General features: G+C 48.0%; 1 protein-coding gene across 2 annotated transcripts in view; it reads right to left on the bottom strand.

The window, feature by feature from the left end:
* Positions 1-233: 233 nt before the first annotated feature.
* MCPH1 (microcephalin 1) overlaps positions 234-26,099 on the bottom strand; it is a 1,654,378-nt gene continuing 1,628,512 nt past the window's right edge. For both annotated transcript variants that reach the window (XM_078647933.1, XM_078647932.1), the window contains exon 14: positions 234-748. In XM_078647933.1, coding sequence (XP_078504059.1) covers positions 699-748 — 50 coding nt within the window. In that variant the 3' untranslated portion in view covers positions 234-698. The remainder of the gene's footprint in view (positions 749-26,099) is intronic.

The following is a 26,099-nucleotide window of genomic DNA, read 5'->3' as shown; positions in this document are numbered from 1 at the left end:
ATTTATATATTTTGTAAAAAATTGTTTCATAGCCAATATATTTAAAAGGAGGCGTTGCAGGGGTTTCTTCAGCCTTCAAAAGAAATGTTTGTAAAATATTTTACATCTACTATTTCCTAACAAAGCTAAGGTAGGTCAGCAGAGAAACTTCCTGGCTAATGGCTGCTCAGACCCCGGCAAATTAAATACCAGATGTAGTACTTGAGCTATAAAGTGATTAAACTGACGCATGCTTTTTGCTTTCATATTTTATTTCTTGTACATAAAAAGGGATTCACATTTGAAAATCTTACGGAAACATAAAATAAAGATTTACAAAATCGGATATTCACATCAGTGATATAACCGTTATTTACAAATCAGTGTCTATTTTATCTAAATAAAAACAATGTTTAAAAGTTCCGTTTTCACATTATTATGGGAACAGTTACTATACATTTTGTTTACATGATTTGGCAAGATATTGCACTTTACCCAAACAGGACAGGTTTTACTGCCCTACTTTTTCATGAAATAGCATTTTAGTATAATACAACAAAACAAATGTGCTTCTGCGTACCCAAACATTTAAAAAAAGTTTAATATTACAGTACTTTTGATTTAAAAAACACGACTGAAGTGAAATGCAGTCTTTGAACAGATAATGAAGCCCATGTTTTTGCACGACATTCGACCTCCATGCGCTCTCCGGCTCAGTGCTAGAGGTAGTAGCTTTCCAAGGAGCAGATCCGGTGCTGGCAGATCGAATCTAGAAACAAAGATATAAATAACATTAGTAGTTCACTCTTTAAGCACTTCATGCGCTCCACCATATTATCCATGAGGGTTCAGGCGCTTCAGCCTGTGTTGTCTACCTACGGACCCCTGACAGCAGCACTTCCGCATACAAAATAGCTCATTAATATTGCTACTAATAATTCTGGTCCTGATTCTTAAAACTATTTAAATAAGTTAGATTAACATTCACAATTAGGCTCTTTTACAAGTACAAAGTAAAGGCAGCTATTTTGAAGTGTTTTGCACTCTTAATAGGCTTTACTCACAAAGATTTTTGCATGAATAAATCTACCGGAAGAGGAAGGGGTGACCACAGAATGAGCATTAAAGGGTGAAAATGCCCCAATATTTTGCCTACCCTACGTTTTGTAGTAGCGTTCTAGTGTTCCGTCCCCGGAACAGGAAGTGAGGGGACGGGAAACGGAAGGCGGCCATATTGTTGCTTGGCGCCGACCGTAGCAAGCAGTGGGCAGCTCCCGGCGCTCCGGGAATAAATATTCTTGAGACCCTCTACTCGTGTGTGTGGCATTCATCATTATTATAATGGCGACGAGGTCTGGGATATAACACCCACGACCACACACGCGACGACACCGTGAGCACACGCAAATTGCGTGAGAAAACGCAGAAACACCCGGAGCGCGGCAGAGGAGCCGCCGCAAGCCTGGTCATTGGCGCGAAAATCAGCCGGCACCTCCCTGAGACTACAGCAGTACCTGAGACTGCAACCTGTGCAACGAGGGACACGACAGCCCTACTACGCAGCAACCACGAGGGACAGAGAGCACCACAAGGCACCAGAGGCATTCAGACAAGGTGCACAAAGGAAACGAGGGAATTAGACCACCGTGGTCACTGGCAGTTAACCAGGCACCTGGCAGAACAGCGAACACTGCCTGAAGCACCGGGCTCCTCGCACCAAGATAAAGGAGGCAGCCGACCAGCACTATTGAACCCCACAAAGAGAGTACAGGGGGAGGAAAGCGACGAAGAGTGCAGTGAAGAGGACGCAGGGGGACAGCACGCACCAGGGAGTCCAACCAGCCGGGCGATCGCTACAGCAGTGAACAGAAGGAACGCGCCAGCGATGGCAGCCCAGACCACGTCCCTCACCAAACTGGTACCATTTCTGACGAAAGGGGGCGAACCGGAAATGAAATGGGAGGACTGGAAGAGGTACTTCCTTAACTATCTGGAGGCTCTGGAGGAAGAAGGTGATACCCAGTTCTCAAGCAAAAGGAAAAAGAAGATCTTGTTACATAATTTAGGTCCGGAAGGAATCAGGGTGTACGACACCATTGTCAAAGGAGAGAGAGTCGCCACGGACACAGAGGTATTTGATCACGCCATCGCTGACCTAGATGCGCACTACAGACCGGTGGTGTGCGTCGCGATCGACAGATTCAACTTCTTTCAGAGGAAGCAAAAAAGCGGCGAGACGGTGGATGAGTACGTCGTAGCGTTGCGGAAGTTGGCCCTCACGTGCAAGTTTGGGACGCTGCACGATGAACTAATCAGGGACCAGATTATCATGCACACTTCCAGTTCTCACATACAAGAAAAGTTGTGGGTGAATGGAGATGCTCCACTCAAAGAAATCTGGGCGATGGTCAAGAAAGCAGAATTGTCAAGAAGGTGCGCTCAGGCAGCAAAGAAGGAAGCCCTGGAGTCGCAAACTGTATGCAAGGTAATGATGCCTACTAGAAATGACCGTTCGAGGCAGAGCGACACGAGGAGGAACCAGGGAAGTGGAAGATCAGACAACTTCACCAAACACCAGACGGACAGCAGGTCCAACAAAGGAGGAAAACCTCAATGTTACAGGTGTGGTAGCAATGCCCATCTGGGAAATGACAAGGCGTGCCCCGCGTTCAGGGCCAAATGCTCTTACTGCAACATTTTCGGACACTACGAAAAAGTGTGTCGCAGAAAACCTAAGAACGCAATGGTGCGTTTCGTAGACCAAGGACAGCGGGAAGACACAAGCGACCAAGAAGACACAGTGGATGAAGAGGAGTTCCTTTACATTGATGTCCAAGTACTGGAAATGGAAGGTTCGAACTCAGATAAACCCAGACTTGACATGCACATCGGGGGAATACCACTGGAGATGATCGCGGACAGTGGGGCGCCCATATCCATCGTTCAAAGGCAAGTTTGGGAAGACAAATTCGCGCCAAGGGTCAAAGAGAACCTTCTACCTATGGATGTGAGACCAGTCACATATACCGGACAAAAGATTCCCATGTTGGGGTACTGTCCTCTCCTGTTCGAATTCAGAGGCCGCCACGCAAATTGTAAGCTATATGTCGCAGAGAAAGGCCCTTCGGTGCTGAGTTGGAAGGACCAGGGAGCATTGGGAATCCAACTCAACCCGGGAGGAATCGAAAAAGTCTTACTTATGGACATGGAGAACAAGGAAGATGGGACGTTGTGGCAGAAGGCGTACCCCAAGGTGTTCAATGGCCAGATTGGTGAACTAGGAAAATACACGCATCTCATAAAGCTAAAGGAGGGAGCGGAGCCCGTTATGCACAAAGTGAGGAATATCCCGTTCCGCAGTAGAGATGCTGTGCAAACTGAACTGGACAGGCTGGAAAGAGAAGGAGTGATCAGGGCGATTGAGAGTGCTGAATGGCTCTCACCCCTAGTGTTAGCCCAAAAGCCGAATGGCAAGGTACGGCTCTGCGTAGACCTTTAGAGAATTGAACAAAAACATCGTCATAGACAAATTCCCCCTACCACGAATCAATGAAATGCTGGCGAAAACAAAAGATGTCAAATGGTTCTCCACGGTAGACTTGTCGTCAGCCTACCACCAAGTGAAACTACATCCGTCGTGCAGCCATCTCACATCTTTTATCACACCCTTTGGTTGCTACGAACTTGTGAGGATGCCCTTCGGCCTGGCTTCCGCCGCGGCAGTCTTCCAGAAGATTATGCACAAACTTCTAAAAGACTTAAAAGATGTCCTGTTCTTTCAGGACGACATTTTAGTGATGGGGAAGTCGAAGCAAGACCATAATGAGAAACTCCACAAAGTGTTACAAAGGCTGCAGGACAATGGACTTACTGCTGAGTGGTCCAAATGCAATTTAGGAGTCCAATCCGTCACGTACCTCGGTCATGAGGTGAGTGGACAAGGGATTACTCCTAAGAGAACAAACATGAGAGCCATTCTGGAGGCACCCACTCCTGGGAAGAAAGAAGATGTTCGGTCATTTCTGGGAATGGCCGAGTATTACAGCAAGTTCATTCCCCATTTCGCCACGAAAACGCACTTTATTCGTCAACTACTCAAGGAAAAGAATAGGTTCCAGTGGGGGAAAGAAGAGCAAATGGAGTTCGATGCACTCAAACAGGAGATGAGCACGGCCATTCCCCTCAAGGGATTCGACCCAAGTGCAGAGTCCATCCTCACTACTGACGCCAGTGACCGCGGCCTTGGGGCGGTACTGATGCAGAAGTCAGAATCCGGAGAGCTGTCGACTATCAGTTTCGCTTCTCGCTCGCTGGCCTCCAATGAAGAGAAGTTCAGCGTTGTGGAGAAAGAAATGCTGGCTGTGGTCTGGGCGATGGAGAAATTTAGGCAATACTTGTGGGGAGCCAAGTTCCTAGTGAAGACAGACCACAAACCACTAGTCCGTGTACTGACATCCAGCGGCCACGATCACGCAACACCCAGGATAGCCAAGATGACCCTCAGACTGTTAGACTTCGTCTATGATGTAGAACACATTCCGGGACCGCAGAACAAAGTTGCGGACTTCCTGAGTAGGGCAGCGGCCATGGAAGACGCAAAGAGCGGAGAGAGACAAGACTGGGAAGGCTATGTGGTGGCCACTATCCAGGACACAGAAGAAGTGATAAGTGCTCAGTAATGGGAAAAGGCATACAAGGAGGACACGGATCTGGAGGCAGTGAAAGGGTATGTCGTCCATGGATGGCCGGAAAAAAGACACTTGAAAGAAGAACTGAAGAGATACTGGGAGGTCAGGGACGAGCTGTCATTGGCAGAGAACCCTGTATTCCTACTCCGAGGTGACAAAGTGGTCCCACCACAGAACATTCTGGACCATCTGATGTCCATTGTACATGAAGGGCACCAAGTAATAACGTAAACGAAAGCCCTTGCCAGACAAGCGTACTGGTGGCCGGCCATCGATGCGCAGGTGGAACGTCATGTGCGTAAGTGCGAGTCATGTGCAAAGGCAGACAAGTCACAGAGCATGCTGAGACCGCCCTTGGGGAAATTCCCGGTTCCGGATGGGCCTTGGGAGATGATATCGGTGGACATAATGGGTCCAGTCCTCAACAAAGCAGGAACTCAGAAGTACGCAGTAGTAATCATCGACAAATACTCAAAATGGCCGGAAATAGAGATCTTGGAACATGCAGACACTGAAGCTGTGATACGTTTTTTGCGAGCCACTTTTGTCAGGAAAGGAATCCCAAGGATAATTACGTGCGACAATGGGCCCCAATTCACTTCAGCGAAGTGGATTGCCTTTACCGCCAGAAATGGCATTGAAGTGAAACACACACCAATCTATCACCCCGCTGGGAATGGCCAAGTGGAGCGTTTCAATCGCGTGATCATGGGTACCATACAAGCGGCCATTGAGGATGGTCTGGACTGGGAGAAAGAGTTGGAGAAGATGATTTGGGCTTATCGCATCACACCAGGGAGCACGGGATACAGCCCATTCAAAGTTTTAAGAGGACGGGAGGCCTTCACGAAAGACAACACGGCATGGAGGAAGTTAGTAGTACAGAGCAAGTGGTCGCCGGCTGTAGTCAGAAGAAATCTGGAGAGAGCACAAGAGGTATACACCGCTCATTACAACAAGAGACGGAACACTCAGGAAGCGGAGCTAGAGAAGGGCGATTGGGTTCGGGTAAAGCTGGCCATCATGCAGAGAAAAGGAGAAAGCAAGTTTTCACCACCCTTGAAAGTGGTGGAGCCCTATGGCCGATCAGCCCTACTAAGTGACGGAAAAATATGGTCCATGGACAGGATGGCGAAGTGCAGCAAGATACTGAAGTGGGAAGAGGAGACGGAAAAAGGAGCAGAGCATGTCATCGATGAAGGAGAGAGTGAATGTAGAGGAAGGCAAGGAGAGAATGTTGATGTGGAAGCGAGGCAAGCAGCAGGTGGAGAAGGAGATGAGGGAGAGATAACGAGAGAGAGAAGCGGATGCAAAGTAGAAGGTGAAAAGGAAGTTATGGACAGAGAAGGAGAAGGAGTAAGAGAGCAGACTGAGAACAAGGCGTCGGGAGGAGGTAGAAATGGTGAGAGAGTGGAGACCCGAGTAGGACGCAGAGTAAAGACACCTGAGAGGTTCAAGGACTATGATATGAACTGGAAGTAAGATCTTTGTTACATTGTTTGGTAAATGCATAAAGGGGGGAGATATGTAGTAGCGTTCTAGTGTTCCGTCCCCGGAACAGGAAGTGAGGGGACGGGAAACGGAAGGCGGCCATATTGTTGCTTGGCGCCGACCGTAGCAAGCAGTGGGCAGCTCCCGGCGCTCCGGGAATAAATATTCTTGAGACCCTCTACTCGTGTGTGTGGCATTCATCATTATTATACGTTTTAGCTAGACATTTTTGTTCTTGCGTATTTTTGTTTTCATAACAATTTGTCAAGTTTTCTGAAACCTCCATAGAATGGGAAATGCCATTCAGAACATGTACAACTGATATCCATTAAAAAGATGGACAGCAGAGTTATGATGGGCCTGGACATCGGTCTGTTAAGGTCAGTCAGTATTCGATGCATTAGATGCCACATCATGATGACTGTAGACCGCATGACTGTATATTCCTTTTCCTGTATCTCATGTGAGGATGCCAGATGTGTGTTTAACCACCTCTCAAATTAGCTACAGGACCCCCTTGAGTTCTGGAGAGACAGAATCTCATACCAACTTGGCATAGGGTGGACAGAGCACAAAAAGACTATTCTGGTCTGCATTCATTACCATCCGTTTGATTGAATGACTTGTATCCATCCACTAGTCACATTCAGGAAGTTACTTTTTTTCAGAACCCCTTTCAGAGAGCCTCAGGGCACACTGGAACTACTAGGCCCAACCGTGGGGGTAGAGGCCTCTAACTCCTGATGTGATGGGGCCCGACCTACTATGGAACCTTCAGCACTTGACTTTCAGTGGTAGCTGTGGACGAGTAGTCAAATGCTTCCTTGGGGAGAAGTGTAGATACAGGCATGTGAACACGACTCATAACTCATGTGCAAAGTGAAAACAGTACAAACAATAAATCAATGTCCAGTCAAATACTTGCTTTTATGAGAAAATAAGTATTTTATTTCTAACTCTACACACACAAAGGGATAATGATTGGCATGAGCAATAACAGTCATCTTGAGGTTCTAGTAGTTGTCAGGCAAATCCCTGTCCCATCCTCTTCCTTGTAAACTGTTCAGGGGTATTACCCATTCACTGGTGGCCACACCCAGGGAATGCTCACTAACAGGCCATATTCAAGAGCTCTCATTTGACTCTTAAGGAATTAGTCAAGTGTATATGGTGCTGTGGCACCTTTAGCATTGAGTCCCTGGGGCGCACCAGGTCTAGTTCATGTCTTAGCAGCTCCCGCAGCATGGGACTGTTCAGATTTGCAGCAGGTGTCCTCAGTGCGGGCAGCCGTGAGTTCTGATCCTACTGGGAGAAATCAGGCTGCTCCTGGTCCACAAAGCAGCATCCAGCAGTGCAGACTCTCCCTCCTGAAAGGCACTGCCAGCTTCTCAAGTTATCGGAGCAGCTCCCAGCTCACAAAGACATGGTAAGTCGGCTTTCCCCAGCTGGAGGGGGAATCCTTTTTTCAGCTCCTGACTCGAGCCGGCGAATGTGCATCATCGTCCTCCCAGCCTCAGTCTTTTCCTCGTTCAATGGCCCAAACTTCTTGGCAACGTAGGTACTGGCAGCCCATCCTGGCATATAGGGTTGTCGGGGTACATGGTAACTCGTGTGCTGAATCCTCAGGTGTATACGCCTCTAAAGCAGTTACTAGTCTCAGCCCTCCTTCAGCAGCAACTTTACGGTTGGCCCCTCCTGGCATATGGGGTTCCCGCAGCGAGGTGATAAGGGCTTAGGAAGACCATCACAGCGCTTAAGTATTGCAAAGGCTAAGGACCCCCTGCTTTGAATCAGTCAACGGGGCAGGAAACACATGCTAAAGTATACAAGAAAAAACCCTGCCTGACCGTACTCATTTCTCGCTATGTATCTTCAATTTGATATGAATGTGCTAGAGGCTCAGAACAATTTTGATTAACATCAACATATATTTATTTCATCACTTGTAATACTACATCAGTTTAAAGTTTACAATGAAATTATCTTTTCCTTTCCACAATATGCATGACTAAACACAGATCTTTGGATAATACCAAAATAGTTAAAAACATTAAGACATGCGCAACCATTTCTTTCAAATACACTCTCATCAAAGGAGGGAAAGCAGTAAAAGATTTTATCTAAACATCACGGCCCAAACTTAAGTCCACACAAAGCCAAAGTGAACAAAAATATACAAAAATTAGAATGTGCTTAAAAGACACATGCATTGTGTGGCTGAATACCAGGTTTCACCAAAAGCTGCATTGTTGTATATATATATATAGTAGGGAATAAGCTACACCTACCAATAGCTATTGTCACCCGCCTCGGGCCAAAATACAGGTTACGAAAATGTAGCTAGAAACCTCTAAGCGTAAACTTCCTTAACCACCCGCAACAGTTGTAGACTCTAAAAACAGGAGAGGTATTAAACATACCAAGGGGCTTTATATATCATAGGCTGAGTAGGTAAGATGCTTCAAGAACACACTATCTTAGTTTCATGTGTATGGTATGTACTATATTGGTTCCATTACATAGAAGAAAGACAATCGAAAAGAGGTGGTGGACCTAGTCCTCCTTTTCTACGCCGGCCTGTTCTAAAACAAGCATTGGCATAGTCAATAGGTCTCACCTTTGGGACTTTATAAGTGTTTTGCAAAGCAGCACATTATCCTGGGTGCTACAACATCAACTGTTACTTCACATGGCACTGGTGACGTGACGAGGCTATGTGCCATAAGGATTAAACAAACTATCCCTTCATTTAAGTTCAATATCGCAACCATTCCATCTTCTACCGTATAGTAATTTCTTAACAGCTGCCCGTTTGCAAGTTTTATAGGGCCGAAGCTCCAGGACTGGATTAAATTTGTTTTTCAACTACTCTTTACACTTATGGCAACAGGGGAGCTGGTTTTTGGGAGAGGCTGGCAGGCAAAGCTTCGGCCCGGGGAAGGGAGCGAAGAAAGCCGCAATCAAGGGAGGGCGCAGAGAAAACAGGAGCAGCCTCTTAGTAATTTATTGCGTGTTTTTATTTGTCTCCACTGTTACTTTGTGCTGCAATCACTATTTACTTTAAAAAACATTCCAATTAGAGAAATATAAATGCCCCTTTTGGTGGCAACGTTAGCATTGCGACATCAGTATAGTTTTTGGCCCATATTTGCAAGCATGTACGGAGTGATCAAAAACTTCCACATAAAGCAGGGTGCTATCGTAGAGGATGGGAGAGCATGTTAGAATTTGCTGTAAAATCACAGCTGTTTTGGAGAATACTGGTTCAAAATGTTAAAGAAAAATAACAGCCTTACCTCCTTCTTCCTTGCTAACACAGGACAAACAGCAGTTATACGCCTCTTGGCCCACCAAACGCATGTTCCACTATTAAGCCCCTGTAGTTTAATGTGAGGAGAGTGATTCCACAATTGTTGCTGCAGCACAAGGAGAAATTTTGGGGCTGTAATAGGGCATTTGGTTGTCAACCCCAGCAGGCAGCGAAGTGCAGGGTACTGCAAAAACTCAGGCATGTTTATGTATCAGTTGTCTCACCGTGCCATGGGGTCGCGCTAACCAAAAGCCGTGTGGAGACAGTAACAAAATGAAACCAGCTGAAGCTGCATCAAAATAAAGTGGCACGGCCCTGATTAACGGCTAAATCAAAAGAAAGTGGCACGGTTCCGATTAACAATAAAGCGAGGAATGTGGTGCCTCGAAAAAAAAAAAGAAATGTACACGGTCACGATTAACGTTAAAGCGTGGATTGGAACGCCTCGGAAGAAAAAACAAATAAAAGCACGTGACTCAGGAGGAATGTAACTGCCACCCTGCGCGCCACTGCTCGCTCCCGAAAGCAAAACGCCGTGGGAGTTAACATTTGCAAAAGAGGTGGGACATGCGCCTGCCTTAACCATTTGCAGCCTCCTATTTCAAATTGACACAGACAACCAAATGCGTGGGGCGAGTCAGACCCACACAGAAAAGTTTCAAGTGATTACATGAAGCCTCTCATAGAGCAGCGCATGCGCGCCACGCTATGTTCAACCTAAAAAGGACATATAACACATATGATACTCAGACTGTATCTCAAAGCTTGAGATAAATCATAGATGTATGGCGACATTTGCTAGTAAAATACAGAGGGATTCCCTGGTCTTTGCTCCATTCAAAAGTTACAAGCATAACAGGATGGATACTGCGTATAATTTTCGCTTTTACAAAAGAAAGGTGTTCATTTGTATCATGAATCAACAATACCCCTTAGGTAGCTCAAAAGTCACACTCCTGAAATGGTAGTGATTATTTACCAACCCAGCACACCACGAACGCATGACGCATGAGTTTTGGGACTGAGGGGTCCATGAGTTACAGATAGGGTTTCCTTATCACTTGCGAGTCTCTAGATGTAATTAATTGTCCAAAAGGCATAAATATTCTCCCATGGCACTACCGAGGGCTTCTTACCTATGTGCGGGTTTGGTCTGGAATGCCAACTGTCAGTTGCCACGAAACCTGCATTATGTATTCATCTCTTTACACACCGACGTGAATTAACCAATCAAACCCCAGGGGCCACTATGCCCGCCACTCTTCAGTGAATATGTGCTAGTACCGCGGCGGCCATCTTAAACGGGGAAAAAACTGAATGTCCAGCTACAGTCGAGGATCAAAAAATAAAATAAACAGGAACCAAAAGTGCAGTCTCAAGAGACGCTTTTGAAAAGATTACATACAACCTTCTGGCGGTCTCTACAGGCAGTTCAATTACATAAAGAAACTAAACAAACAATACGAGTCCGCATTATGTGTGACCGGCATAAAATATGTAAGGATACAAAGTACATCCATCTAGGCTTTTCATACTTTGGTAACTGAATCAGGATTCAACCTAATATGCAGAATGGTTGGAATGAGGGGACCCCTGAAGTAGCACCAATGTCTAAAGTATAAAAGTCAATATACTATCACAGGGGGCGTCATAACAAACATCTGTTATTCAGCGCCAAGATACCCATAGTGGTGAATGTGTGCTTTACAAATACACATGTTATGTTATGTTATAAAACAAATTCAACCATGTGGCAGTCCCTACAGTAGGTACTGTTCAAAATAGCGAAGTGAATGATCCAGGTCCACATTGCGGGTGAAACGTGTGGTGTATGCAAAGGAAAGGAGGTGCATACCTCAGGCCCTTCATGCCTTGATTTGAGTGACGAGAATAAAAAGGAGTCTGTTAAAGGTGTGCTCTACACTATTTTTAAGACAACTAATTTTCACTTTGAAAACACAGCTATGGCTACAAGCTGGAGACTGTTATCAGTGACAGTCCCTTTGAAAAACACCTCTGCACTACAACTCAACCATACAAGGGCACTGTGAAACTAGGCAGAAAAAAGAGGGAGGGATCTGAGGCCGTCAAGATCTATATAAGTGACACAGAAACGCATTTTCCCAGAGGATCTCACTAGTCAGTCCTTTTGAGTGAGTTTGGAAAGTGAAGATCCAAAACACCTCTCTTATTTTCCCCAATTTGGATGCATCCTCACTTCCTATGGTGATGATTGTCTCTAGGAATAAGTCATTTGAGACTCTCAGGTGAGTGTCCGTTTCCCACACAATGTTTAACTATGGGTGCCCACAATTTCTGGGTTTTAATGGCTGATCTATGTACAGTCAACAGTGTGCGGAAACTTAGAACTGTTTCACCCGCGTAACCTTGCCTATAAGGATATAGCAATAGGTATATAACATTCTGAGTTTTACAATTTGTCATTCTATGTAAATGTTTCTTCTAACCATTGTGTGTCCAAGTGTCCGTTTCAATGGCACTATCGCAGGCCATAACGGGATTATCATCAATAATCCTTTGAACTAAGGTGCCACTTTTCTTCAGGCATGATCTGATAAGCCTCTACTTCAAGTTCTTATTCCTACGGTGGGCAAACTGTGGTTTGAGCATCCTAGTTGAATTGTCTGGATTGTTATTCAAGATATAACACACTTTTTCGCTCATGACTTAATATCTTGTGATGGATACCAAGTGTGGATCTTTTTTCTTGCCAGAGTAGATGATCTCTATCATAAAATCTTGCCCTATTTTATGATTCTCGAATTAGTGTCCTAGGGTACCATCTCCTCAGAAAGCTTTCTCACATGATGACAGCCTGTTCATCATAGTCTTGAAGATTGCTACAATTACATTGCAATCTGAGAAACTGTTTGAAAGGAATACCTTGCTTCTGGTTTCACGGATGATAACTGTTAAAGTGAAATAATGTATTCTGAGCAGTAGGCTTGACAAATAAGTCTCCCTCAAGTTTTCCATCTACATGTTTACTGCAAATGTCTAAGAATTCCACTTTCTGATGACACGTTTGCTGTAAATCCTAAATTCAGATCACATAGATTAATCCACTCAAGAAATTCCATAAGGGCTTCCTTTTTCCCTTCCAAGATGAAGGAAATATCCTCTATGTACCAGGACCATGATAATACTGATTCTGAAAAGGGGGCAAGCTCATTGTAGATAAATCTCTCCTCAAAATGGCTCATTGGCTATGCTCTGTGTGCATGAAACTCCCATAGTTACTCCTTTCTTCTGGAGAAAAAGTTCCCCTCTGAATTCAAAAGTGTTTTCAGTCAGCACAATCTTCAGGTATTCAAGAATGAATGTCCTTGGAGTTTCCCTAAATTTTTTAATGTATAAATGCATTAACTGTTGCTATAGCCGCTTCCTGTGGTTTATTGCTATAGAGTGCCTCTATGTCCAAGGTCACTAAACTCTGAGTGTGTTCATTGTACCTCAGATCTCCTACCACTGTGATCATATATCTGGTGTCCTCAATGTATAATTTAATACGAGGTACAACTGGACGTAGGAACAAACCCACATATTTATAAAGGGGTTCAGTCATGGACCCTGTGGTCGTGACAATCCGATGTGTGTGGGGAGGGGGGTCCTCTTGATTTTTGTGGATTGTAGGCACGCTATAGACACTTGCCATCCAGGGGGTACATTTTTATACTTGTGCAATGTTCCATATTTTTAAGCATAGCTTTCATCTTTGTTTAATTCTCTGTATCCATTAAAACTATGCCACCCCCTTTGTCACTATTTTTAATAGTGACCTGGTTGCTCTAACTACCCTCACCAATAACAGTCAGCTCTGCTGTGTCTAGGTTGGGTGGAGGTTTGGGAATGAAACTCGTGTTTTTATTTACGTTTATTGAACACTGTTCGCTCAAAATAGCAACTTCCAGACCAAGCTGGTGTAATGTCGCGGTGAACAAGGATAAGCCTGAGGCATTAAATTGCCTATTGCTCTGACCTTGCTAATGGCAGGCAGTATGGGGTAGCTTGTAGAGCCTCCAGCATCCTAGTAATAATTTCGAGTAGAGGTGGATAATAACTGTTGATGAATTGCAGCAAGTGAGCCAGCCTGACTGCTTAAAATGTCGGGGGAAGGGGACTTCTCCCCTACAGATAATTTTGAAAAACTGGGCAAAATAGTGCTTTTGAAAACAGCATTTCATGTGAATTTGCTAAAAAAAAGCCTTTGACTCTGGAAGGGTGCTTCAGAAATATTCCAGCACTTTAATAGTGTGCCAACAACATACCATTTGTGCATGTTTCAGATTCCTTGGGGCCCTGCCGGTGCTGAAGTCTAGGTGGGAGACCATGCTAATCCTCTGTTCTAAGTGTCTCTGTGAGCTTCCAAGACTACGTATATGTGAGAGAATACATTGACTGTCTTCCATGAAAATTTGCAGATGAAGACTGTAACTGTGGATGGTGCTATTGTGCACGTAGTTAACATGGGGAAAGTCCTGCGGGAGGAGACTCAGGTGTAACACAAAAAACTTCTGAGTAGGGTCGAAAACAGTAACACAATTCAAAAAGGCCTGAGAGACAGTGCACTAATCAAAGTAAGAAAGCAAAGAAAAGACAGGAGATTACAGGCCTTTTCTAGAGTTTGGTGGACAGGGACTCTATAACAAACGTGGCTGATGTCTCGCCTGCCCTATTACAAGTGCAATTAATTATTATGCTCTTGTAATATAGCCTTATAGCCCTCAGCCATGGGCTGTAACAGCTGTAAAAGGCTCTGCACCCAAGTTAAAGGCCTAAGCCACAGATAAGGGTGTCTAATGATGGACAGGATCGATTACAACCAGTATAGCCCAAGGTAAAAGGGATAGAAGGCTATTGGACTATTTCAACCACTCAGAGTAGAATGTTCTACATTAACAGCATTTACAATGCAATGGTCTCGGCTTTATTAAAGTTAGAGCTATTGGCATTGCAAATAGTATTTTTTTCATTTTTTGTTTTAAAAAAATAAATAAATGGTATTGTCAAGTAGTAGAGAGTATTAGCGAACACAGAGCCACACACACACACACAGAGCCACAGACACAGACAGAGCCACACACACACACAGACAGAGCCACACACACACACACAGACAGAGCCACACACACACACAGACAGAGCCACACACACACACAGACAGAGCCACACACAAACACAGACAGAGCCACACACACACACAGACAGAGCCACACACACAGACAGAGCCACACACACAGACAGAGCCACACACAGAACTCTCTGCCCAGTAACGCCCTAGGGAACAGAGGCACAAAAAACCGGATCACAAGCAGGGCACAGAGGCACGAAAATCCGGATCACAAGCAGGGCACAGAGGCACAAAAACCGGATCACAAGCAGGGGGGCAGGGGCAGGAGAGCAAGCACAAGCAACGAGGGGGCAGCAAGCACAAGCAACGAGGGGGCAGGGGGGCACAGAGGCACAAACACCGGATCACAAGCAGGGCACAGAGGCACAACAAGCAACGAGGGGGCAGGAGAACAAGCACAAGCAATGAGGGGGCAGGGGGGCACAGAGGCACAAAAACCAGATCACAAGCAGGGCAGGGCACAGAGGCACAAAAACCGGATCACAAGCAGGGCAGGGCACAGAGGCACAAAAAACGGATCACAAGCAGGGCAGGGCACAGAGGCACGAAAACCGGATCACAAGCAGGGCAGGGCACAGAGGCACGAAAACCGGATCACAAGCAGGGCACAGAGGCACAACAAGCAACGAGAGGGCAGGGGCAGGAGAGCAAGCACAAGCAACGAGGGGGCAGCAACACAAGCAACGAGGGGTCAGGGGGGCACAGAGGCACAAAAACCAGAACACAAGCAGGGCACAGAGGCACAAAAACCGGATCACAAGCAGGGCAGGGCACAGAGGCACGAAAACCGGATCACAAGCAGGGCACAGGGGCACAACAAGCAACGAGGGGGAAGGGGCAGCAGTGCAAGCAGAAGCAACGAGGGGGCAGCAAGTACAAGCAACGAGTGGGCAGGGGGCACAGAGGCACAAAAACCGGATCACAAGCAGGGCACAGAGCACAACAAGCAACGAGGGGGCAGGAGAGCAAGCACAAGCAATGTGGGGGCAGCAAGCACAAGCAACGAGGGGGCAGGGGGGCACAGAGGAACAAAAACTCGATCACAAGCAGGGCACAGAGGCACAACAAGCAATGAGGGGACAGGGGCAGGAGAGGAAGCACAAGCAACGAGGGGGCAGCAAGCACAAGCAACGAGGGGGCAGCAAGCACAAGCAACGAGGGGGCAGGGGGTACACAGAGGCACAAAAACCGGATCACAAGCAGGGCACAGAGGCAGAACAAGCAACGAGGGGGCAGGGGCAGGAGAGCAAGCACAAGCAATGAAGCAATGAGGGGGTAGCAAGCACAAGCAACGAGGGGGCAGGGGGGCACAGAGGCACAAAAACCGGATTACAAGCAGGGCATAGAGGCACAAAAACCGGATCACAAGCAGGGCAGGGCACAGAGGCACGAAAACTGGATCACAAGCAGGGCACCAAGGCACAAAAAGCAACGAGGGGGCAGGAGAGCAAGCACAAGCAACAAGGTGGCAGCAAGCACAAGCAACGAGGGGGCAGGGGGGCACAGAGGCACAAAAACCGGATCACAAGCAGGGCACAGAGGCACAACAAGCAACGAGGGGGCAGGGGCAGGAGAGCAAGCAGAAGCAACGAGGGGGCAGCAAGCACAAGCAACGAGTGGGCAGCAAGCACAAGCAACTCACTAGTAAACTCCACCCTTCTCATACACACAGTTCACGAGTAATTCCCCTGCACAAACCCGCAGCTCACTAGTAACCCCTAGTGCACAAGCACGCAGGTCACTAGTAACCCCCACCCCCCCTTTGCAACAATGGCGGCGGCGTAAAAGAGCTCTGTCACTCAGGTCTCTGAAATCCAAAATATCCACACATCCAGCCGCCAAGTAGCAACAAAAGTGCCCGTGACCTAAACCGGAGTGCCGGGGGCACGAGTTTGCAGCAACAAAAGTGCCCGTGACCTAAACCGGAGCGCCGGGGGCACAAGTTTGCACGAGTTTTCAGCTGAAAATTGAGCTACAAGTGGTGTCGGCGAGTCCCTGGCCTGCATGACCCAGCAAGAAGAAAGACACTGGGAGCGACCGAAGGTGCAGAGCGGGATTAGAGAGCGTGGGTGAGGAAACATCGTGCGGTGCCTCGGTGACCGAGGCCGCTGTGAAGAGAGTTGAGTGACTGCCTCAGCAGGGCAGCATTACCGTAAAGCGAGGCCCTGGCTAAAGGCACGTGCGGCTGGGATCGGCAGCTGTAGATAGGGCCTGACTCCTCCCCCGGGACGTTTGACCTGTGCAGCCACTGTTGGAGCAGTTTGTCAGCCTTGCGGCCTTTGGTGAAGAGAGACTGCGGGAGGGTGGCATTACGGCAACGCAAGACACCAGCGGAGGTCGTGAGAAGCAGCTGGGCCTAGTGGAATCCGAAGGGGCTTAGCTCCTCCCCCGGGCCGTTTGTCCTGTGGTGCTGCTGCGATAGCGGATAGTCGACGTTGCAGCCTTCGATAGAGAGAGACCGCGATGCCGACTGAAGTCCCCTGGCAAAACACATCTAAGTCCAATGGGTGGCGGCGTACACACCAGCATTAAACAGAGTCTGCTTTGCTGCTGGAATGTTCTGGGGCACAGAGTGAGGGAAAGCACATCCGCCTTTCTCCGAGATCGAGAAGAAATGCCTCGGAGAAAGGCACCGTCATTTTGGGATTCGGGGCGTGTTTTTAGGTTTGAGTGACTGAAGTCGTCACAGAGAGAAAGAACCTAAAAACACACCCCCGAATCCCAAAAAGACGGGGCTTGAAAGGAGTGACGCCCCTCTCCTCCAATAGCTGGCCTCCATTTAGGAAGCCAGCCAATGGAGAAGAGGGGCGGGTTCAAGCCCCCATACCTAAAAACATGAAATCTGGGCTGCGCGACACTGCTGCGCAGTGTACGCTAATCCGAGACCTAAAAAGGGAGAAAAAACAAACAATGTGGGAGAAGAAGGCTTATACTAGCTATTTATGGCTCTGACCAACTTCATTACCTTCAATGGAGATCACAAAATTCCAATGTTCTCAGACAACTGCTGGTAATCGCGGCCGTTGCACGTTTTTGACAAAGTACCATGCTCGCCAAATTCTAAATAAGCCTCCAAGTGCTCAAGTATGTATGTATGTATAGGCATTTATATAGCGCACTACTTACCCGTAGGGTCCCAAGGCGCTTCGACCGCTGCGAAACCCTTCCTGGCTTCCCTGAGAGATGGTCCCTTAATGGGTATCTCCAGGGTGAGACCAGGCATCCCCGGCGGTCTGGTGGGGCTGTTAGTGAAGATGAGGCAAGCTAATGCCCAGAGTTGCCGAGTGTGAACGCTGATCAGAGTGGGCACCGAGGCGAGAGAATTATCGAGTCCGCTGACCCTGGTCCAGAAACCTGCCGCGCCGGGTATCGAACCCTGGTCCCGGGCCGTCCTCTGCTCTCGGGTCTGCCGCCTCTAACCAGTGAGCCACACTACTTCAAGTAGTAATCGGGAAGCTGTAAGAGTTTCGTGGTCACAACAATGAAAGATGGAATGCTTTTCCCACTAAATGCTAAACGTTACAGAGTAGAGGCCGCTTACTGCCACCAAATTATTCCTAATGCAATTCATTTGACTCTCCTCCTCCAAAGGTGTTAAGCTACTTTCTAAGCTTTGCTGCTCAACCAGACTAACCCTATACTCAAAAACAAAGAGGTGACGGAAGTCGAGGAGGTGCATAGCAGGGGTTGGAGATAAATATGAGGGTAAGCTACAGTAGGGCTTTGGTACGGGAGGAACGTAGAGATTGAGAAAAGGAAGATTAATAGAGAATGGGGAATGAGACCGGAAGATTGGAGTAACGTGGAAGATGGGAAAGTATGAAAGTGAAGCAGATGTAATAGATGTAGTTTAAAGTATGGAGGAGGCTGGAGAGAGAGGGAGGATATGAGAAAGTGATAGAGGAGATTGGCTGAGGAAGAGGACTGAGGAATATGGAGAGCAGGATGAAAGGAAGAGGAGTGATGGACAATGGCAGAAAGTAAGCGTGGTAGAGAGGATAAAGAGTGGTTAGAAGTTTAGTGGGAGAGTGGAAAAAGTAGTAGAATTGTAGGAGGAGAGAAGGGGAGAGCGGATGGAGAAGAGTCTAAGAGTGGGAGACAGGTCTCTTTCAGAGCTCCACTGAGATGGACCTGTGGTCCAGCAAACCCTAACCCCATTCCCCTATAAACGCATCTAATCCTCAGTTTAAAATGGGCCGCTTAGTTTCAGTTATCACCACATCTCCTATTGCGCTGAGTGCACGCTGCATGACCGGGAATCTCAGGAGAACTGACTGATCATGACACTCTAGTACTGGTCAGGGGAGATCAGACATCAGGTGGTTGTTGTTTGGGGGCCACCTGCTAGAGAAAGAATGGACCACAGTGGCTCTGCGTGTTATGGCATTGGACAGCATTCATGGCCAGGTCAGAAGGGCATGGACACCACTCCAAGGGGTAGGGTATCATACTCATACTGCAGCCAAGATACCAAAGAGGCTTGATGGCATAGGCAATTGGTGATACTGCCAGCGCATGCAAGGGGTCATTGCGCATGGACACGGACCGCCCCATACACCAATCACAAGATTCAGCTTGGTTACTATGCTCGGCTGTGACTCCGCCGTTCAAGAGAAGAGAGTCTGCAATAATTGAACCTAGATGACTGAGCTTTATTGGAGAAGGGTAGGACTTTAGAACTATCACTGATGGGATGATGGCAAATGTTCCAGTCCACAAAAATTAGAGCCAGTGACAACCACTGGCACAAACTAAACCCTGATGGCCGAGGGCAATCATTGCAACTGGCGCAGATTGTGAACTATGTCTGCAATAGTCTAAAACCTGCAACCTATGGCATGGCATGGTATTTGTATAGCCTTTAATATAACCCATTGGACTAAGTGCCTGCTGCGGACTTGCCGGTCACACATTTGAATAGTAACATTGCTCACTGCACCTTTTATCCTTAAGATGTTGATAAAAGAAGCACTTTAGGAATTTTAAAAAATGGTTTTATTCATGCGTCCATAAACTATTCAATTTGTGTGTGTGCTATATAAATATTCATTATTATCTTCATGTCATGTGTGATACTGGGAAGCCATACATGCCATGGGCTTTCTTTAAACAACATAAGCAAACACAAGGAGAAGATGGACGGAGGACTGATATTTGTCAGACACTCACCCCCAGTCACAGATCTGGGTTGAATCCATCGTTTTTCTTTAGCTCACTTCGCCACCCCAGTTCAGACCGAGTTATATGCAAATCAGACTTGACCCTGTGCCTCATGGGAACAGTCAAGCCCAAATTGCCAAGCCAGGTCTTCAATGGTCCAGAAACATGTATCCAGGGACCCGTGTTGGGGTAATACCCCATATCAGCCAGATTAGCTTGAATCCAGTGGCAAAGTGAGCAAGGGACCCTCGTCTGGCATACCCTGCCAACTTAGGGAGAACAATGCCAACACATGTTAAACAATATAACGCCTTCTAGGAGCTGTAACATGTTTCCCTGAAATGAACAACTGGACTGGAGTACCAGATTATTGACCGGTCACAGCTGCTGATACTTCTACAGATGGCCAGGCCTAGCTCTGAAGCCTCTCGATCTCTCCCACCGCACTTCCATTCCTGAAGGTGCAGCAGGACCTTCGGATTAGCTTCAAACGTCTAAGAGGCCCCTGAAGCTACAGCTAGGCCAGACCGAAGAATAGGTAGTTAAATTCACAACATGCTACCTTTCCCCTCAGGCCATGGCCCGGTATAGATTGTTAGCAGCAACAAGATAATAATAAAAAGACCCAGCTCCTGAGGAAAGTCAGAAAAATGGTCAGGCGATTTAGTCGATGTTTCTTAAGTAATTTTGCCCGGCGTTAAACGCCTCTAATACAATACGAATTTTATCAAATAAAGAGGCAGGCGCTGGAGACAGGAAGACAGGAAACAAGTTTTATTCCGACGGAGCAGAACACATCAGATCGGACAACAAGGTATCGTCTCGAGGTGCTCTCTCTAGCCTCTCTGAGGCCTGGCCTTTTATACACTGGTTTACGACATGTGACCGCTCTTTATTACAATAAAGACAATTGTGAAGTAATGAAAAATGACATCCCCGGTACCCCCCCAGTTCCGGCTCATTCCAACACGTGGCTACAGTAGAGGTCCTCACCCCCCATACAATAGGAGGGGGCTATCACGCAGCTGAGTGTTCCGCCGATTCCTTTGGAATGTGTGCGCCTGATCGAATCTCAGGGGGTGGGGAGGTCATGATCAATAGTAGCTCCTTTGAAGAGGGGCGAGTGCATACAGTAGTGGGCAATAAACTGCATCCTCAGGCCAAGGGATGACCAGCGGTCCGTGCAGACAATCGGGCTCAGAGGAAGGGGTCATCAAAGGAGAGATATTCATGAAAGAAAGGATCGGTGTGGACAATCGAGCGTAGAGGAAGGGTTTATCAAAAGAGGGGTATTCATGGAAGGAAAGGAGGTGTTGGTCAGGCGCGGGGTGTGATTCCCAGAGACAGAGTCATGCGGAAGGGGAGGGTTCATGACTTGTGCATGTGAGAGCGGGGGCAGCCAGGGTGCATGGGGGATGCTTGCAGGGTCAGGGAAGTGCGTTGATGATCGATCGTGAACAGGGAGACCATGGTACCTAAAATGGCTGTCGTGTTTGTTCATACGTGAGTCTGAGGAATGGGCAAGATGGCGCAGATGATGTTCAGTTCACAAACTAAAATTCCACAGTCCTCCCTTTTAACATGTCTCGCCAGCTTGTCAATTCGGATCTATCCCCATAAGACCACGTATTTCTATCTCATAGAGGGGACTCATGTGCTCAGTTCTAAAGTCCAAAGTCTTAGGGCACATACAGTTAGAAATGACTGAACACAAAGGTGGCAAACATTGAATACCTAAGCAACACCCACACAGTATCACGACTGGTATCAGTATAAATGTAAACAACCTCCATCCCCAGTCCTTCAAAGTGTCCCAAAACCAGCTTCCAAGCGACCATCCTTCTTGCTCCTGGTGAACCTCTGAGGATAGTCTGTGGAGGTGTTCGATTGCTTTGTAGACTGAAGGCGAGTTATCTGGCACGTAGGTGCAACAGCTGGAGCCGATGATGCGGCATGCTCCTCCACGGTCGGCCAGAACCACATCTAGAACAAGGCGGTTTTGAAGAGCCACCAGGCGGACTGCCTGAAGCTCAGCCGTGTTGTTAGCGAGGATGCCAGCCGTGATGTTAATGGTTGTTTCTACTGCCTGAGTCAGGTGTCGGATAGCGCGGCTATTTGCCATTGGGCCCCACAGAGGAACAAGTCCCTTCACCGCATCCAGGAACTGTGCTCCGGTGGAGTCGGCTTGTCCAATGTCTCCGGCGCGCTTTTGCCGGTGATGGTAGGCTGGGGCCACATACGTGGGGGGAAGAATGAAGGCGATGTAGCACGTACCCCTCCAACCTTTCGGGAGCCAAGTGTAAGCTTTGATGCCACAAAGTACATATTCGGAGAAGCAACAAAGGAGGGGGGATCAACTGAGACCAATGTTCTGGTGATGTGGCAGGAACTGTGACCCACCAGCTGTGTTCCCTGGCCTTCGAGGCACACGAGACCTGTGACACTGATGACAGACAGGGCCACAGTCAGAGTGGCAGCCGTTCGCTTCCGCAGGTAGGAGAAGGTGGGTCTAGCTGGATTATGGAGCACTTGCATTTCAACTCGTTCTTTGGCAGGGATGTTCATATGGAAGGCGGAACCTGAGGTCACAGGACAAAAGGGGGCAGACGTCCTTCCTGTTTTGTTCAGCCAGAACCCATAGTAGAAGTGTGACACTGTTTGACCAGAAGCGGCGTTGTCCTTGTGGCTTTCCTGCAAGAGGATCAACCAGGCGAGGCAGGAGCCGTGAACTGAGAAAGGAGAAGGGATGAAGGGGATGGAGTGTCCAGTGGCATGCGGGAGCAACCCGCAGACCCAGCAGTTCGTGGCATTTGCAGCAAGGTTGTGCTGGTGCAATAGTTGCACGAAGGAATTGTTCCAGAACTCCTTACGCCTTTCTCGGAGCTGAGGCGAAAGGGAGATCAGGTGATGCTCTTTCATGGTGGTTGGCTGTGCAGTGGTCGGCAATATCTGATGAGCGGGTGTGCTTTCCTCCAAGATCCAGAAGGAAGTCATGAGGAGGAGGCAAAGGAGGAAGAGAATGAAGAAGGCGATTGTCTTTGATTTGTGCAAATTGTCAGCCTTTGGGTTCCTGTAGTGGGTATTTCCGGTTGCTTCCATCATCTTCTTATCTGGCACTTCCATCATCTTCTTATCTGGCGCTTCCATCATCTTCAAGGTGCTCGGTAATGGGCAGAACCACAGACTTTGTTTAGCTTCTCTCCGGGTAACCCTTGGTTGTTTTAGGCCACCGTTCTGAGATTTTAACTTAGTCCGTGGTCTACTTAGCCGAAGCTCCCTCCTTTTTGACGCAGGAAATACCCTTCCCGGGATGGCACAGTGGGATCAGAGAATTTTGCAAGTTCAAGTGCCTCGGTATCAGGATAGCAGTTCAGTGATGGCCGGTCTTTGTTCAGGAGCTCTTCTTGGTTGTCGACGTTTTCTGTCGTGGCCAGGGTCGAGGAGACCTTCTTGCAGTGGTGTGCGTGCAGCCAGTGCCTTTTCCCCTCTACTCGAAGAGCCGTCCGAGTGGTGATCAGTACTTGCCAGGGGCCCGTCCACCGGGGTTCCAGACTCTTTGCCCGTTGAAAATTCCGGACTAAAACATAATCTCCCGGTTGGATGTCGTGACCGGGACCCCTGGAAGCATCGGGGATGGCCTGCTGCACCTGTTGATGAATGACAGACAACGTTTTAGTTGATTTGTATAAATAATCTGACAGCAGGACGTCGGGGACGTCGTGAATGGAGGTTGGTTTGGGGGCAGTCCAGAGGTTCATTGGTCGCCCAAACACAACCTCGTAGGGGGTCAAGTGGTGCTTAGTGGGAGTGGAGCGCATCGATAGCAATGCCAGTGGGAGGGCATCTGGCCACTTAAGTCCTGTGGTGGCCACTATTTTTGACAGTTTCAGTTTCAGTGTAGCATTGTGTCGCTCAACTAGGCCAGCGGATTGGGGGTGGAAGACCGCATGAAACCTCTGCTTTACCCCCAGCCCCTTCAAGATTAGTTGGATAACTTCAGCTATGAAGTGGGGGCCATTGTCGCTCCATAAAATTCGACAAAGGCCGTAGCGAGGGAAAAACTCTTTCAGTAGTACTTTGGCAGTAGTCATGGCAGTGTTATCACGGGTTGGATAGGCTTCCACCCATTTGCTGAAGGTGCATACAATGACTAATACGTACTTCAAGCCTTGGCATCTCTCCAGCTGGATGTAATCCATCTGGAGGACCTCAAAGGGGTGGTCGGGGATCCCAAACCCTCCCCGGGGTACCACAGTTCCTTTCCCGGGGTTGTGTTGTAGGCAGATACGGCACTGCTGGACCAGGCATTTGGCTGAGTCGGGGATTTTGTTGTTGTGCCAGACTTTGGAAATGAGTTCAATCATGGGGGCAGAACCTATGTGTGCAGGGGAGTGTGCCATAGTCAGTATGGGAATCAAGTATGAGTCAGGCAGCAACCATTTGTTTGTGTCTTTTGTCCGCCAGCAGCCTTCATCGTCCTTTAGACCCACCCGTGCCCACTCAGTCAGTTCGTGAGGTGTGCTGGCCGACTGGATGTCCCTAATCGTTTCCCTAGCGTCAGTCCATTTTTCTGCTTGTGACCTGGTCACATATATGCGTGTCATTGTCCTATTCTCAGCTGTGGTTCGGGCAGTGATGTCGGCCAGTGCGTTTCCCTGTCCAACTAAGTCCGTCACCTTCTTGTGTGCCTGGCATTTGATCACTGCTAATCGTTTGGGGAGGAGAACTGCTTCAATCAGGGCGGAGACTAGATCTCCGTGAAGGATGGGCGTGCCGTGGGACGTCAGGAATCCCCTTTCCCTCCACAAGAGCCCAAAATGATGAACCACCCCGAAGGCATACTGGCTGTCCGTGTAAATGTTCGCCGTGGTTCCTGCTGCTATGATACATGCTCGTGTGAGGGCAATTAGCTCTGCCGCCTGTGAGGATCGTTGCGTGATGCGGGCTGTTTCAACTACTGTTCGGGCTGTCGTCACCGCATAGGCAGCTGAGGTGGTGCCGTCTGGGAGTTTGATACAAGAGCCGTCTACCCATAATTCTCCATCAGGGTCTGTAAAAGCAATGTCTCGGAGGTCAATTCTACTCCTGGTCTGTTCGTCCGTGAGGGTCACACAGCCGTGTATAGGGGACACATCGGGGTCATTTTCAGGCAAGGGCAACAGTGTAGCAGGATTCAAAGTTGTGCATCTCTTCAGAGTGATGTAGGGTGCAAGTAGAGTCAATTCGTACCCCGTCAGTCGTGCACTAGTTAGGTGTTGAGTCTTGGTCTGGTTCAAAAGGGTGTCAACTGCGTGGGGTACTAACACCGTGAGAGAGTTCGAAAGTACAATTCCCTCACTCTGACGGATAGAGACAGCAGCGGCGGCTACTGCTCGAAGGCAGGCAGGTAAAGCTCTGGCGACTGGGTCAAGAGTGGCAGAGAAGTAGGCACAAGGGCGTTGTTTGGAGCCGATGGGCTGAGTTAGAACAGATAATGCGCATCCCTCCCTTTCGTGAGTGAAGAGGGAGAAGGGCTTGGAGTAATCCGGTGTTCCTAGGACGGGTGCCGAGCAAAGGGCATCCCGCAACTCCTTAAAGGACGCTTGGCATTCGGGGGTCCAAGGGAGTGGGAAGGAAACATCTTTGGCCAACAGGGAAAGTAGGGGCTTTATAATGAGACTGAAATTTGGTAACCATTGTCGGCAAAAAGAGGTAAGGCCCACCAATGAACGGACTTGCTTCTGTGTTTTTGGGATGGGGGTGTCTAGGATGGTTTGGATTCGGTCAGGCGTAAGTTTCCTCCCTTCTTTGGACAGGAGATGGCCTAGGTATGTCACTTGAGGCTGGCAGAACTGCAGTTTCTTTTTGGAGACTTTGTGGCCATTCTCCGCAAGAAAGTGCAAGAGTTGGATAGTGGCCGTGATTGCAAGTGGAGTGGTGTCGGCCGCCAAAAGGATATCATCGACATATTGGATCAACACCACTCCATCTGGTAGCTGGACGGCGTCCAGCTGTCTTTTGAGGGCCTGGCTGTAAATGCTGGGACTTTCAGTGTAGCCCTGGGGAGCTCTACAAAATCGGTACGAACGTTTTTTTAAGGTGAAGCCGAAGAGATAACGGCTGTCTGGATGGATGGGGATAGAGAAAAATGCATTCTTGAGATCAATAACGGTGAAGGTGGTGGCAGTGGACGGGATGAGGGTCAGAATGGTGGTGATGTCTGAGACTACGGGGTACTGTGGCACCACCACTTTGTTGACTTCTCGCAGGTCGATGATGAAGCGGTACGCTTTCTCATCTCCCTCACCTTGCTTCTTAACAATGGGGAGGATAGGGCTGT

Source organism: Lissotriton helveticus, chromosome 6 (assembly GCF_964261635.1).
Source record: "Lissotriton helveticus chromosome 6, aLisHel1.1, whole genome shotgun sequence".
NCBI classification, from domain to species: domain Eukaryota; kingdom Metazoa; phylum Chordata; class Amphibia; order Caudata; family Salamandridae; genus Lissotriton; species Lissotriton helveticus.
This window is presented reverse-complemented; position numbering and strand designations above follow the sequence as displayed.